Source organism: Nymphalis io, chromosome 1 (assembly GCF_905147045.1).
Source record: "Nymphalis io chromosome 1, ilAglIoxx1.1, whole genome shotgun sequence".
Lineage (NCBI taxonomy): Eukaryota > Metazoa > Arthropoda > Insecta > Lepidoptera > Nymphalidae > Nymphalis > Nymphalis io.
In genome coordinates this window covers 5142828-5159700 of record NC_065888.1, presented here as the reverse complement: position 1 = coordinate 5159700, position 16873 = coordinate 5142828, and the positions used below count along the sequence as shown (strand labels likewise).

At 35.3% G+C, this 16873-nt stretch overlaps 1 protein-coding gene across 4 annotated transcripts in view; it reads left to right on the top strand.

The window, feature by feature from the left end:
- Positions 1-16873, top strand: part of LOC126768238 (lysine-specific demethylase 6A) — a 37577-nt gene that overhangs the window by 317 nt on the left and 20387 nt on the right. For 2 of the 4 annotated variants that reach the window (XM_050486230.1, XM_050486220.1), the window contains exons 2-4: positions 132-237; positions 1478-1586; positions 2257-2365. In XM_050486230.1, coding sequence (XP_050342187.1) covers positions 132-237; positions 1478-1586; positions 2257-2365 — 324 coding nt within the window. Of the gene's footprint in view, positions 1-131; positions 238-1477; positions 1587-2256; positions 2366-12405; positions 12834-12855; positions 13360-16873 lie in introns of those variants that run through there. The other 2 variants (XM_050486240.1, XM_050486250.1) reach the window with 2 other exon arrangements.

The following is a 16873-nucleotide window of genomic DNA, read 5'->3' as shown; positions in this document are numbered from 1 at the left end:
ATGTTAATGTACTTAATCCGGAATATTTTAATATTATTTGAAAAGTATTTATAAAAGTTACAAACTTATTTTTTTTATTTAAAGAATTATTTAATGTTATTAACTAACTGTATATCAATTTCAATTTACAGTCGACAATTTGGTTTTCTTAAACTTCGCGGCAGTGAGCATGGCAGAACCCGGGCACTGGTCCTTAAAGCTGTTAAATACTTGGAGGGAATGTTGGTGCAAGTTAAGGTATTACCTAAATGTAAACTATAGTTAAAAATAATACCCGTCATGTCGTGTCTGACGTGTACAGGGATATAGAAGTAGCAAGAATTTTTAAATATATTACCGCTTTTTCAGCAAAATAATTTGGAATGTTATAGATAGATTACATAGTAAAAATATCAGGGAATAGTTTTAAAAAGTCATTTTATGTTTAATAACTTTGCTTAATCACAGGCACAATACTTATTTGTATTTTATTCATTTATATTTTTTTCCTTATTTTTTTAAAATATATTATAAAATATATCTTTTTCTTATAGTTTAGGTAGGTGGAGGTGCAAAGGGGCCACCTGACGGTAAGTGGTCACCAATGCTTACAGACATAGGCACTAAGAAATGTTAAACATCACTTATATCGTCAATGCGCCACCAACCTTGGTAACTAAAATGTTATGTCCCTTGTGCCTATAATTACACTGGCTTACTCCACACACACATACCAAGTACTGCTGTTTTACTGTAGAATATCTGATGAATGGGTGGTACCTACTCAGACGAGCTTGCACAAAGCCCTACCACCAGTGTAATATCGATTATTCAACATAAAGAATATGATCACAGATCTAAAACAAACCATCAATTATATATCTTTTTAACTTAGCGTTCACCAAGTGGCCGCAGTTCTACTATAATTGTCAAATATGTGCCGCATAAAGAATTTATATATTTTTAAAAAAGAAGTACTCCAATTTCTTCTTATTAACAGCTATCTAATCTATTAACAAACAAAGGAGAAAATGGTACTGAACCATGTGATAATTAAACATTAGAATGATATGTATATTTATTATCAGTCCTTGTTAGCCTCATTGGTCTAGTCGCTTGATATAAGGCCGCAGACCTGGAGGTCCTGGGTTCAATTCCCAGGTCGGGCCAATAAAAAAGTTATTGGGTTTTTCTGTCAGAAAATTCTCAGTAGCAGCCCCGAGTCTGGAAGTTGGAAGTGTGACCACTCCCGTGCCTCGGAAAGCACGTAAACCCATTGGTCCTGCGCCTGAACTCTTTCCGGTCGTCTCGGATTGTCCCATCGGATTATGAGAGTTAAGGAATAGAGAGTGCACCTGTGTTTGCACATGCACTTGTGCACTATAATATCTCCTGCATAGTTGGCTAATCTCTCTTGAAATTGGCCTCCGTGGCCGAAATCTGTCTGGAGGACATTATTATTATCAGTCCTTGTAAATTCATCTATGTATTTTTTTAGGAAGAAGAGAGGGCTTGTTCACCTGGCGCTAGAAGAGATATATGCATAGACCCCAAGACTTATTGCAAGTTGGGTCACTTCCATTTACTGCTTGAAGATTATGCAAAAGGTAAACTAAGAATGTATCCAATTATTAATAATTCTTAATTTAATTTTAGAATGGAGTTATATATAATATATATTTATTAGTGCTTGAGGAATAACTAAAATATTGTAGTATAAAATAATATTTTTTTTGCTTAACATTGTTTAAAATTAGCCTTAGCATTATCATTTATCAATAGCATTTGTAAAATGACATCTAAAAAAAATATTTAAAAATTATGACAAATTTGACCTGAGGACAGGTTACATTTTTTTAATTTATATTATATATATTTGTTGATTTGAGAAAAAATATTCTTATTTCTAAGTTAAAACAGAAATAATTAATTTTGTGACTTACATTCATTTGATTATCCTCTAATGATTAATAATAGTTGAGTTTCTATTTTTAAAATATAAGCTAATACATATAATGATGTACAGGGAAAAGTTTTTTAATGCCGCATAATCTGGAATGTTTCTCCAATATATTTCACACCATAGAAAGCATTTATTGACCTTGCTCATCAAATACTACAGTTAGTAATTGTACTTAACATGAACAATTATTAAAAGAGAGGTTTGCAATACAAAATGTACAAGTATTTCATTTGTTTAATTCTGTGCAACTGTACTGTTATTTTGACATATTAATAGTTGAATAAATATAATTAATGAATATGAATTTGTTACAGCGATGTCCGCTTATCAGAAGTTTTATGCTCTGGAGCAAGACAATTGGAAAGATCCACTCTTTCTGTATGGACTAGGGCTGTGTTATTATCATTACAATGCCTTTGACTGGTTAGTGATGTTTTTATATATTGTTTTTTTTTTAAACTATTCTATGAAAAGAAATGTAGAATCCTGTAAATTTTCCATTACTGGTAAGGGTTTGCTACACTATGACAGTAGATGTAAATGGACATAATTATATGGCAGAATATCATCCGACTTGTGCAGGTTTCCTCACAATGTGTACCTTTCTCTTCATAGAGCGATTTGCTCGACACAATAAGTTTAATGGATATTTAAAAATAAGCTGTGGTGTCTGCCCAAATATCATACACTGATTTTCGGTTAAGAACCAAGTATTGTCTGCACTGCGCCATCTCGGGTTATATAAACTTTTCATTATATCTTAATGAATTCAGTGCTAGTTTAATGTATTATACAATTCATATTTATATTTAAATATCAGCTTAGACTAATGTCTGTATACATCGAGGCTGGCAAAGTTGTTGCGTTGTATTGCATCCCTAAATTTGGGACCATGTAATAGACCAAGAACCAGCAGCAGCATTTGAGATGTCAATTCTACAATTGTAAATATTTACAAGGTGCTTAGTATTATTTATTTGCTTAACAATAAATGTCGATTCTGGTCCGGTTCAGTCCAATACATTTTCTTAGAATGGGAATATATTATATTACATGTTTTTTTTATTATTTCTAGTTCTTATTAAATAGGATATGAGTATTACTTAAGTTCGTCTACTGTTTAACACGGGAGATAGTACTATAGTACATATGCAAACAGTTGCACTCTTCATTGGCTCAATCTAATATTTAAAGGAGGGATGGGAACTGGATGACCACTCTCCTCTGTAATTCGTGGAGCTTAGTTCAGCAGCGATATACGCCCGGCAGTTTCTAAAAAGAAAACAGATGTCGCGCAAAGGAATATTGATCTTACGACAACGGCAAAGTGGTGACAAACGTCGTTCTTCGGTACCTCCATGATTAGGCAGCATTCTGGGGTCATGACTAGGCGCTCATAGGACTCGACATGCTTTTCAAGACCCCAGCGACCATTCATTGTGACGCTCAGATATTTCATGTACCTAACTAACTTGACGTTTGATTCAGACACGTGGACGTGTGTGAAAGAGAGGCCCCTTTCAGCGGTATTTCGACGGACCATAGCGTTTCGGCCTTATGAGAAGATCGAAACATATCTATGTCAATCATCAGGTCCATCTGTTGATCAGTTGCGACACTAGAGGAGAATTGTCCGTCTGGGCGCTTTCCAAGTAAACGCTCCCAAAACTATATCATATACAGTAAAAGTCTGTGAATTTCCAACTGCTGGGCAAGGCCTCCTCTCCCTTTTTGAGGAGAAGATTTAGGAGCTTATTCCACCACGCTGCTCCAATGCGGGTTGGTGGAAAACTATATCATATTCTAAAACAAAATGGTTTTCGAAAAGTCTACAACGGAATATTCCAGCATATAAATACATAAGTTTGTTTAAACGGTCGGTGTTTTAATTTAAATTAAACTTATTATTTTATTTATTGTATGAAGGCAGACGAGAAATACCCAAATGGCCACGTGATGCTTTGCAAATGCCAGGGCCGTGGGTTTCAAAAACCGGGTCGGGTCCAATAGACTTTGGAGTCCAAAAGATGGAAATATTTACACAATAGTGCTTCGGAAAGCCAATAAAGACCAGCACCTGAAGTCCTACTTTTCTTGTCGGATTTGACATTTCGTCGGATAATGAGATTGAGGGTATAGAAATTGCACCAGTGTTTACGCACATACTTATTCATTCAAATGTGTCGTGCGCAGTTGTCAAGTCCCCTTTAGAATGGCCGCCGTGGCCATAATCGGAGGACATCGTCACGGTAGTATTGTCTTAATATCAGTTTTATACCGGAGCAGGCTTTTTACCAATGTTAGTTTGTACTCGTATACATACATGTAATTAATAAATCTCAGTGTAAATTTATAATCGACAAAAATTACTATCTACTAAAAAAATCTTATGTAACACGTTGTTGAATTATGCGTATCTATGGTAACTATAAATTTTAATACATTGGAAAATATTTCACTTCTTTTTTTTTTTTCAATTTAAATTAATTCGAATACTTGGTATACTCAAACTGATAGTGTATATTATTTTAAAGTTTGCATTATTGAAATAATAAAATAATGTTATAGTTTGTATGGAATCTAACATATAATAGTTTACTATTTTGTGTTAGTTTAACAACATAAAATCTAAAATAATTTAAGAAACAATGCAATCAATTAACAATCAATATTGCCATATGCAAATGACCATTTGTATTGTATAATTAAAATGGAGGCCACAAAAAAAAACGTCGATTTATCATCAATGCTGTACGCCGTTCACGGTTACAATATGCTAGTTTTGTTTTAGAAGTACCAATGATTCTGCTTGATATAATTCTGCCCCAAGCAACGACTTTCGGGATGCGTTTGGTGCGAGTATATCTATTGTTGATAAGTGTCTCTCGAAATTCAACAAATCCGTTCGCTTATATCCATTCATAGAACAAGGATGATTGTTTGGATCAACTTCAAAATGCTTCTGAGCCCAATTAGCGAACATATGGTGTTGACTACTAGTAGTATAGTAGTAACAGCCTGAGAATGTCCCACTGCTAGACTAAGGTCTCCTCTCCCTTTTTTGAGGAAAGGGTTTGGAGCTTATTCCACCACGCTGATCCAATGCGGGTTGGTGGAATAAACATGTAGCAGAATTTTAGTAAAATTAGACACATGCAGATTACCTCACTATGTTTTTCTTTACCGTCAAACACGAAATGAATTATAATCACAAATTAAGCACATGAAAATTCAGTGGTGCTTGCCCGGGTTTGAACCCACGATCATCGGTTAAGATTCACGCGTTCTTACCACTAGGCCATCTCGGCTCTAGTAGTATAGTCGTTTACCTTAATCGCCTGGGTCGGTGGGATTGTACGTAATTCTATAATCTCACGCACAGCGACGATGTTTTCAGCTGATCTTTTTCTCCTCTGTTTGTCAGCTGATGTCAACTTGATTTTGATAGCTATTGACAAACTTTAGTGTTATTTATAAAAAAATGATTGAAAATAAGGGTAGAATAACAAATGTTAGGTATCTCTTTACGTAAATTCGTAAAAGTTTTGCTTAACTTTCAAATTTCAACCAATGTGCGAACAATGGTTTTATTAATTAAATAATTAGTTATAATTATTTAACATATTTCAATTTTTTCAATAATTCTTATACTCTGAAGTGACTACTTACCATTGAAAGAGTTTCTTGAGGGTGAAGGTATGCAGCATGGGTGCCTTAAATCGAGTTACAATATGGTGAGGTAATACTGCAAAAGTCGAAGGCGAAAACGAATATTGGACAATTTTGAAAGTTTTAATATTTAATAATTGGATTGGACGCGTAATTTTGACTCGACTATCTGCCTTCAATGTTTAGACGTTGATCAACTAATGCTCGCTCATTGTTTGACTTACGACCATAATCGTGGTTGAAAATATAAGGAAACATATACCAATATTCATGTTTCATACTATCGTCTCACCGAATTATTTTGTCTTTGCCTATTTATATATACGGACTCAAGGAACTCTTTCAAGTCGAAAAATGTTGTATAATAGTTATTAATTAATTAAAAACCTATACGAATATGCATGTCGAGACATGCGAACATTTGTTTTTTTACCCTTATTGCCAATCTTTTTTATTATATGAAACAGAAGGTGAGCCAGGATAGCGAAAGAAGTGTTGTGTTGTTATAAACAATATTTATTAAACAGGCAGAGTAACCACCCTGCTCAAATTCAATAATTATGATCGTTCATTGTAAATACATCGCTTTTTATACAAAAGTTAAATCATTATAATGTCGGTAGTTGTAAAAATCATATCACGAAATTAAATAACATAACAAAATTTATAATCAACTTAAATAAATATTAGGTTATTCTAAATTATATACGCGTTGGTCCTAGCGTTGAGTTTAACATATATTTTAGTTTAAAATGTAAATTCTATGATATTTGGCATATTTTGGTAGTATTGTCTCTTGCAATGCTATTTATTCGTACTCGTTACATACATTTTACTTAATAAAACCACTTATTACTTAATGTTTGTTAATAACTGAGTTTCTTGCCGGTTCCTCGCGGTAGGATCTACACTGGTGGTAGCTTTTCATGCATAGCAAAATGGCTGGAGCATTAGCTAATCCATGGCATTTTTGTAAACTCATATTGCCCGGAAGGAGTTACAAAAGCGGTTTTCTTAATTGATTCCGCGGCCATAGGTACCTGATAATGGCCTTGTGAAAGATCTAGTGCCGTAAAATAAACTTTACCGCCTAACCGAGTCACCTGATCCTCTATATGAGGTAACGGAAAACGATATTTTATAGTAAGAGCATTTAGTGCACGATAATCGACACAGAGACGATAATCACCTCCTTTCTTTTTAACTAATACTACTGGACTCGCATAATCGGAAGTAGACTCGTACAATACCGGCATCTATTAAATCTTGAACTTTGCTATCAACAATTTCACGGTCTTTATATGAAAGACGATAAGGTTTAAAACATACGGGTCGATTGGTAGTGGTTTGTATATTCATCTCAATTAAATTTGTACATCCTAACTCTTTTGTATTTTTAGCAAATGAACTACTATATTGGTTTAATAAATTTAATAAGCTGTCACTTTGTTTATCGCTTAGTTCACCTACATCAATATCTGTTAATCGAATTATATTATTATTATTTTTTTGTGATTCTATCATTAATATATTGCTATCAGAATTGTACTCATTAAATATTTCTGCTCTAGCCACCAATCTATCTTTTTGCCAAGAAATTTCATCATCTCCTACATTAATTACTTTTATAAAACAATCTTTACAATTAATTATACATTCTGGTATGTAATAAGATGTAGCTCCTAACTCGTAAAAGACCCCGTGTATTAAATACGATTTGTTCTCCGTGTATAAATAATGAATAACCCTAACTGATACAAAGGCATAATTACATTTTTTAATATTAATATTGTCAGTTAAGAGTACAGGAAAACTATTTATAAAGTCATTTGAATCTAAATTAATACATATAACGTCAATGTTTAATTTATTTGTCGGGTAAAATGACACAGATGCGGCGGTGGTCTCTAAGCTAACATGATTTTGATAGATCAATGTATGGCCTATTATTAAATCTATGTCGGGTAGATGATAGTCTGTTATCTCAACTTGTCCATTCAGTACAATATTGTCAATATTTATTTCTACCTCACATTTACCTAAAGAATGTAATTGACTGCCCCCAAAGCCTCTTATTATTACATTATATGGTTGAATTTGTAGTTCTAATTTTTTTGTTGTTGCGAGGGTAAGCAAATTTAATTTGCTACCTGTATCTATATATGCGATTAACCCGTGACCTTTCACATAAGCAATTTTCTTATATAAGTCAGATAAAATATTGTAGGTAATATGTTAAACGTTGCTGACCTTTTTTGTGGGCTGGCTTGAACCGCTTGAAGAAAACCAGCACGTCGCGATGCTGTGCCCCAAGCGATGACAGTAGTCGCAGCGCGTTGTCGCCTTACAATTCCTCGCCTCGTGCCCCATTCGACGACATGTGTAGCAGCGTTTTGTATCTGCGAGTTCTTGTGTGCTTCAAATAGTATTCGACGAAACACCTTTAGCGCGGCCTCTTCTCCAAGTTGCTCTTCTAGCGGAATTGACCATTTCAATCCGTTTATAGTTTTCCAATGACGATAAATATCCAAAGTATAACTGTTCCGGTTTCGTACAGTTATATGCTTTTGCATTTGGTCGTAATTCAGCTGGCAGACCTCTTATTATACAGGATATAGCATCTTCACCACTAATCTTGCATTTCTTAAGTAATGACATTTTTCCGTGAAAGTACTTAGTCATTGTCTCAGAATCATTTTTCTTTCTTGCCAACATTTCTTCGAGTCTATCAACGTAATCCGTAGACCATGGAAACGCAGTTTTCAATGCTTCCTTCCACTCGTCCCAGGAAGGATTATAATCATCCAAGTCTTCATACCATTCTCGCGCAGAACCTCTAAGCCGGATTTGCATGATAAATTGCCGATACTTAGGGCTCCAGTCATAAATGTCACCCAACTGATCAATTTTGTGCAACCCTCCGGACACGTTACTCGTTTTTTCATCGGGACGAAATTTAAGAATCACTTCTGCATCCGCTGGAGCCACGCGTCTTCTTTTGGCTGGTACTACGTCGACAGATTTTGAAGGAGTTAAAAATAATAATTCATTTTCTTCTTCTTCTTCAGATGATGATATAGACGGATCTGTTCCTTTTGTGGTTTCCATGACCATCTATGTACGGTCCCGACATATTTTAGGCCGATCCCACTTCTGAGATGAAACAGAAGGTGAGCCAGGATAGCGAAAGAAGTGTTGTGTTGTTATAAACAATATTTATTAAACAGGCAGAGTAACCACCCTGTTTAAATGATCGTTCATTGTAAATACATCGCTTTTTATACAAAAGTTAAATCATTATAATGTCGGTAGTTGTAAAAATCGTATCACGAAATTAAATAACATAACAAAATTTATAATCAACTTAAATAAATATTAGGTTATTCTAAATTATATAAGCGTTGGTCCTAGCGTTGAGTTTAACATATATTTTAGTTTAAAATGTAAATTCTATGATATTTGGCATATTTTTGTAGTATTGTCTCTTGCAATGCTATTTATTCGTACTCGTTACATACATTTTACTTAATAAAACCACTTATTACTTAATGTTTGTTAATAACTGAGTTTCTTGCCGGTTCCTCGCGGTAGAATCTACACTGGTGGTAGCTTTTCATGCATAGCAAAACGGCTGGAGCATTAGCTAATCCATGGCATTTTTGTAAACTCATATTGCCCGGAAGGAGTTACAAAAGCGGTATTCTTAATTGATTCCGCGGCCATAGGTACCTGATAATGGCCTTGTGAAAGATCTAGTGCCGTAAAATAAACTTTACCGCCTAACCGAGTCACCTGATCCTCTATATGAGGTAACGGAAAACGATATTTTATAGTAAGAGCATTTAGTGCACGATAATCGACACAGAGACGATAATCACCTCCTTTCTTTTTAACTAATACTACTGGACTCGCATAATCGGAAGTAGACTCGTACAATACCGGCATCTATTAAATCTTGAACTTTGCTATCAACAATTTCACGGTCTTTATATGAAAGACGATAAGGTTTAAAACATACGGGTCGATTGGTAGTGGTTTGTATATTCATCTCAATTAAATTTGTACATCCTAACTCTTTTGTATTTTTAGCAAATGAACTACTATATTGGTTTAATAAATTTAATAAGCTGTCACTTTGTTTATCGCTTAGTTCACCTACATCAATATCTGTTAATCGAATTATATTATTATTATTTTTTTGTGATTCTATCATTAATATATTGCTATCAGAATTGTACTCATTAAATATTTCTGCTCTAGCCACCAATCTATCTTTTTGCCAAGAAATTTCATCATCTCCTACATTAATTACTTTTATAAAACAATCTTTACAATTAATTATACATTCTGGTATGTAATAAGATGTAGCTCCTAACTCGTAAAAGACCCCGTGTATTAAATACGATTTGTTCTCCGTGTATAAATAATGAATAACCCTAACGGATACAAAGGCATAATTACATTTTTTAATATTAATATTGTCAGTTAAGAGTACAGGAAAACTATTTATAAAGTCATTTGAATCTAAATTAATACATATAACGTCAATGTTTAATTTATTTGTCGGGTAAAATGACACAGATGCGGCGGTGGTCTCTAAGCTAACATGATTTTGATAGATCAATGTATGGCCTATTATTAAATCTATGTCGGGTAGATGATAGTCTGTTATCTCAACTTGTCCATTCAGTACAATATTGTCAATATTTATTTCTACCTCACATTTACCTAAAGAATGTAATTGACTGCCCCCAAAGCCTCTTATTATTACATTATATGGTTGAATTTGTAGTTCTAATTTTTTTGTTGTTGCGAGGGTAAGCAAATTTAATTTGCTACCTGTATCTATATATGCGATTAACCCGTGACCTTTCACATAAGCAGTTTTCTTATATAAGTCAGATAAAATATTGTAGGTAATATGTTAAACGTTGCTGACCTTTTTTGTGGGCTGGCTTGAACCGCTTGAAGAAAACCAGCACGTCGCGATGCTGTGCCCCAAGCGATGACAGTAGTCGCAGCGCGTTGTCGCCTTACAATTCCTCGCCTCGTGCCCCATTCGACGACATGTGTAGCAGCGTTTTGTATCTGCGAGTTCTTGTGTGCTTCAAATAGTATTCGACGAAACACCTTTAGCGCGGCCTCTTCTCCAAGTTGCTCTTCTAGCGGAATTGACCATTTCAATCCGTTTATAGTTTTCCAATGACGCTAAATATCCAAAGTATAACTGTTCCGGTTTCGTACAGTTATATGCTTTTGCATTTGGTCGTAATTCAGCTGGCAGACCTCTTATTATACAGGATATAGCATCTTCACCACTAATCTTGCATTTCTTAAGTAATGACATTTTTCCGTGAAAGTAATAACATAACAAAAAATTAAATAACATAACAAAATTTATAATCAACTTAAATAAATATTAGGTTATTCTAAATTATATACGCGTTGGTCCTAGCGTTGAGTTTAACATATATTTTAGTTTAAAATGTAAATTCTATGATATTTGGCATATTTTGGTAGTATTGTCTCTTGCAATGCTATTTATTCGTACTCGTTACATACATTTTACTTAATAAAACCACTTATTACTTAATGTTTGTTAATAACTGAGTTTCTTGCCGGTTCCTCGCGGTAGGATCTACACTGGTGGTAGCTTTTCATGCATAGCTTGTTAAAGCATACTTGAATAGAGTACATATATTTTCAATTTGATATCCCTTTTTCTGTAAAAGAAAAATATAATTTTCTAGACTTTATGAAATCGTATAATCCGTTTTAAATCGGATTTTGCCATTTCTTCTGTTCTGAGGAATATCTTTCAGAAACGGTGGTTAATATTTGAAAATCAATAAGCAAACGTACCGTTTCTGTATTGAATATTTTTTTATTTTGAGATTGACGAAATCGCTAGCGCTATTTAAAAACGACAAAATATTATTTAAGTTATAAAAAAAGTTAGTTTTCTAATATTTTTATTTATTTTGAACACATATAAAAAATATATACTATAGTAAAATAAGTATATAAGTTTGCCTGAATCTCTGCTGGACCTCGCTTCTCCAAAGTCTAAGAAAAAGCTTATTCTACCGCGCTGCACCATTGCGGGTGTGTGGTACTTTTATTTTATTTACGATGTTTCCCTTCATCGAATTCGATGGATTACAAAAAAGTTTAACCGATATTTTTTTTTAAATTAAATTAAATCGTGGTACACTATATTTACATTAATGTTGCAATAGTAATCACATAACATACCTTAGCGTCAAAATATATAGCTTTTATTTAACACTTACGTCTGCATTATATACGTACGTTTTTTTGTATTTATTTTAAAAAGGGAAGGTAGTGACAGTTATTTCATAAATATACCGTCATGTGCAGAAAATATTTGTCGAGTTGAGTCGAAAGAAAAATTAATAATGCGCAATTTCGACCGCACATGATGCTTTTTTAATAAAGCGAAGTACAAAAATAACGTTAAAATCATAAATTTTTACGAAATAAAAATATTATATGAGAAATATCTTTTAATTTTATTACAATATCTGTCTTATTTTTCGCTTAAACATAATTATAGTTTTTGTGTAGACTAAATGTACAATAATGTTTTCTAATTAATTCCTTAAATAAATTAAATATTAAACAAATGTAGTCAACAGCATATTTATAAACCATTTAATGTTATTAAAACGAATTTATATTCATAAAGGTATATGCTGCTTTGAAACAGACCGGATGGCTTGACAATTTAAACACATTTTGGTATCGTTACCTAAAAAAAGCATCTTGTATAGGATGTCGTGTAGAGATATTCGTCGCGATAGTATAATCTGTGTTCGTGATTCACCGGACGTAGGACGAGCGCGGACTGCGCGGGGCATAGGGAGCGGTAGGGTCTGCGCGGGCGGGGGCCCTGCCGGTAGGGCGCGGCGGGGTGCGCGGCGCGGGACGGTGCACGCTGCAGCGCGAGGTCGTCGCTCGCTCGCGCCGCGTTCAGCCAGTCGGGAGCGGGATGCGGTGACGTAAACTGCACTGGCGCGGGCCGTGAACGTAGTGTAGGACGGGACGTGTCGTGGTCGATGTTTTTATTTACCGAGTGCGTGTCTTGAACCATCCCGTGTGACTGTGCTTGTGCTGATTTTTCTGACGACATCCCCGCTCTTCACTACGTGGGCCACTGCGGCCATATCAATTCACCCTGAATCGGAGGATCCCCAAAATGGTGAGTACGGTCGAAGCTCCCGACCGTGGTTTGTTTACGTCGGCTGTCGTGCCGCCTCACTCTCTCAACCTGCCGCCCGTATCCCTATGTCGCGTTCTCACGCGACTTTATTTTATTTTGTTTTGTTTCCAAAATGTAGACACCTACATCGACGGCTGCGAACCTGGCTCCGTCGGGAGGTCGCATTTTTTGTTTGTGTGCATGGTTAGTGTATTTTTTGTAGTGTTTTCGCAGGTAGTCAGTCGATCCTTCCCCTAATTTTGCAACCAATTGCGAAAATGATAGTTGCGAGATCACGAAGGGGTGGCGAAGTTACGAGGGCGAGCGATGCGTGTGCAACCCAACTAGTAAATAATGAGCTCGCCGGCGCATAAAATGTAGGTCGGTGGAGTGTGGCCGCAAGTCGCAAGACTGCTGCACGCGATGCCAAACCTCGCCTCTCCCTCGTCTAGCCGCTCGCGCTGCCACCAACTATGCAGCGCTAATGCATCCGCTTCGTGCTTCATTGTTAAAACAACACACGTCGGTGGGTATCATACAGCTATGCATAGTGCCCACTAACTTAACGGTGCTAAAATATTATGTATGTTGTTTCTTTGTTCAATGTTATTAGTACTACCCGTATATATAAATTATTAAAGTAACATTTTTATTATTGAAATCTTATCTAATGCAGTAACTATACATATATATCATGTTTAATGAACTGTTCCCATGTTAAGGACAATTTTATTTTATATTCTAACCTTAGAAATAACGTTTAATTCATCTACCGCTATGTTCGAGTAAAAGTTGAGCGATGAACGGTGTCATAATTGTTACGTACGTTCAGGAAAGTGAGTCATGTATCTACATAGTCGGTAGTTTCGCGCATTTTTATCCGCACGTCATTGGTAGCCGGACCGGTAGTGTTTGCCTGAGGATATGATCGGAAATTAAATGAGCTGGCCGATCACAATGAAATGTATAATTACTCCGATCCGAACTCCGGGAAAACCGTATCTCTAGTTTGACGACAATTGAATTGTTAAGCAGTGGGTATTTGTAAAATATTTTATAACTGCTTCGCTCTCATGTGTTTTTTTACGTTCATTTTTTTTTTTAAGTAAAAGAACTTTAAACTTACTACTTTAAAGAAAATCTTAAGATAAACGTGAAACAAGTTTTTAATTATTCCGAATTTTATAAATCTTTCTGTTAAATGGCAAACTTGACCTCGTATTGAGTTACGCATGTAAATTGTATCTATTACATAACGTGAATATCTTTCGTATCGCTTGGTTTATCTGTCGATCAGTTGATTGTAACGAATCGTAAACCATAACGGTATCACATTTGGTTCCCATCAAATGATAATCTCGACTAGTGACTCGCTTTTCAAGTTTTAGAAAACTCGATTCGCCCTGTCAGTAAAAATAAGAATATTTAGAGAAGATTTTTGAATTAGTCATACAATTCGGAAAACAAGCATTGTCATTCATTAATTCATAGCGACATACGTTATAGAGAATTGATTAAAATAGAAATCGTAAACGTTCAATTTTTTCAAGGAATTTTATAATATATTAAGTCATTATTATTCGAGGTGTATTCACCTGTAGCGATTCTTAAGTAATTGTTCTTTGTTTAAGAGTATCATGTCAGGTACAGGATGTTTTTACATTACATAACTGGTTTAGCATTTGTAGTGGCAGTTGCTTGCTGCAATGTATAGTTCGTTGAAATTGTGCGTTAGCAGTGGAGGCTATTATGGCTTAGAGCTTGCAGCTTGCGGTGGCACGTGCCAGGCAGGTGTTTGCCGGCTGCCACTACACCTGTCATCGCATCAGCTGCGTCTTTCAAAGTTATTCTGTTCTTAACATATTACATCATTTTATAAGTGTAATATTCTCTATGTAGATTGCAAAATATCAAGCCTTGAAATTGCAACGAAGCATCTGTCGGTGCGTGCTTCTATTTAACAATATTCCTCGAATAACCCCCTCGAATAAACCCCTCGAAGTCTTATGTATGAAAATGATTTTGTAAAATGGATTTCATATTTTAGGCGATAGAAAAAATGTTACAATCATGGCATAATGTCGTACGTATTTTATATATTCGAGTAGTTATCGCTCATGGTAACAACGTTTCTAGATTACGTGCTCGTGACGGCTTAATAAAACCGTGTACATATTTCCATTCACACACTCTTCATTATTAGTTTCGTAGTAATAATGTAATTACATAGAAACTCTATAACAACGATTCTATTTGTATTTTATTTTGACCTATAACATTAAAATACTAACATTGTTTATGTATTTTAATATTTGTACTTTATTGAATATTGTATGACGACAATATCTTTTCTAAAGAATACTAATCTGTAAAGAAAAGTATTCTGGATCATTTTTTAAATTGAATTAAAACACTTCAAATACGTAATGTTTATGTATGCGACTTATAGATGCGTTTACAAAACAAAAAACATGTCTCATATCCATTACTGGCATTGTATTTATTCGTATTTATCGCCGTACCCGATCGGGCATAAACTGGCTCGTGTCAAAGTTCTGAAAAGATGTTCCTGTGTTTTCGCAAATGGCCTGTTTTATGACGACCGGTTATTTGTACCGCCCTCGACGCGTGCCGTGTTCGTTTTATGTGGGCGTGCAATTAACTTGCAGATGCAATGGCACTGACCTTGTGCCATTTACCTTTCTTGAATTCTTAAACTCTATTCATTTGAAAATCTTTTATAAACCTTCAAAAATACTAATTACTGTATTTTTTTTAGTGATAAGTTTTTTACATATAAATTTTCGTTAGATAATCTAATGTATTTATAAAATTGTGAATTAATAAAAATAATCAATAATTTATATTATAGGTAACAACTTATTTTCTGCACATACTGTCTATGGTTATTATAATCGAGAATTACGTCACGAAAGCAACGTTACCTATGTAAAACGTGAGATTGCGGGAATGGCTCGCCGACTCGAGCATGGTAACAAAATAGCGGGTCTAACCGGAATTTGTTAGCGATTTGAGGCGTTGTCGTTTCGCTTTAACTTCATTTCATACTTCTATATAAATATATAATATTAAGTTATGTCAAGTCTTTTTAATCGTGTTCCTCCACTTTAACCAAAGAGTGCATCTAAATTAAAGCAAGACACGCGGGTGGGGCGCAGTCACTCCTCCTCCCCCCCTTCGCAGCGTGCGCCGCGTCACGTACGCATCGGCCCTTCTACACACAGGACCGTGTCAGCAAGGGGCAGCGCGCGCAACACAGTACCTCAATCGAATTGCCGACTAAGGGAGTACGCGTTATTAGCAATGCGTCCTCCCTACCCAAACCATCTTCGCCCTTTATCCCGCGTTTAGGGCTATGCGCCTCGTCGCAACGACCCCATACCCCTAAGTGGGGGCGACTTTTTGATTTTACATTGGCTTTTTCCTGTTATAATGTTAGTAGCTCGAAATAGGTCAGATCATTTAGTTATTCAAAAGAGAAGTGTACATTAGTCGCTCAGCCCGCGGTCGTCGACACTAACGGATCACTATTTATACCTGCGTAGTGCACCGGAACTCGCTCGCTGCAGTCGCTGCAAGCGTCTTCTCTCTGTCAATGACCTCCTCAGCATTTGAACATTCGCTTCCTGCAACAAATATTGAACAAACGCGGCTAAGACTTGAATAATCTACTTAAATTGTCTTTGTTCTATTCTGTTTATATAAATATATGTATATTTAGCTATTTACATTTGAAAGTAAATAATATATGTTTGTAAATGAATGTTAGGTTGTGGGTTATGAAAGTATCGTACGTGAAGCAATCTTTTGCCCTTCGTCTTTGTTTAGGTTGCGTCAACCGCCTACGTGTGTAGGGCCAGTCTCCTACGTATATCATGAACTGTGTCAAGCAGCTTGCCCCAGTTTTTATACTACGGCTCTTGTTTACACGTTATGAACACGAAAGCGCTGTCTGTTGATAACAAGCAACTTCATTACCAGAGTCATTACCAGAGTCGCGGTATTAATTAGAATTGAAG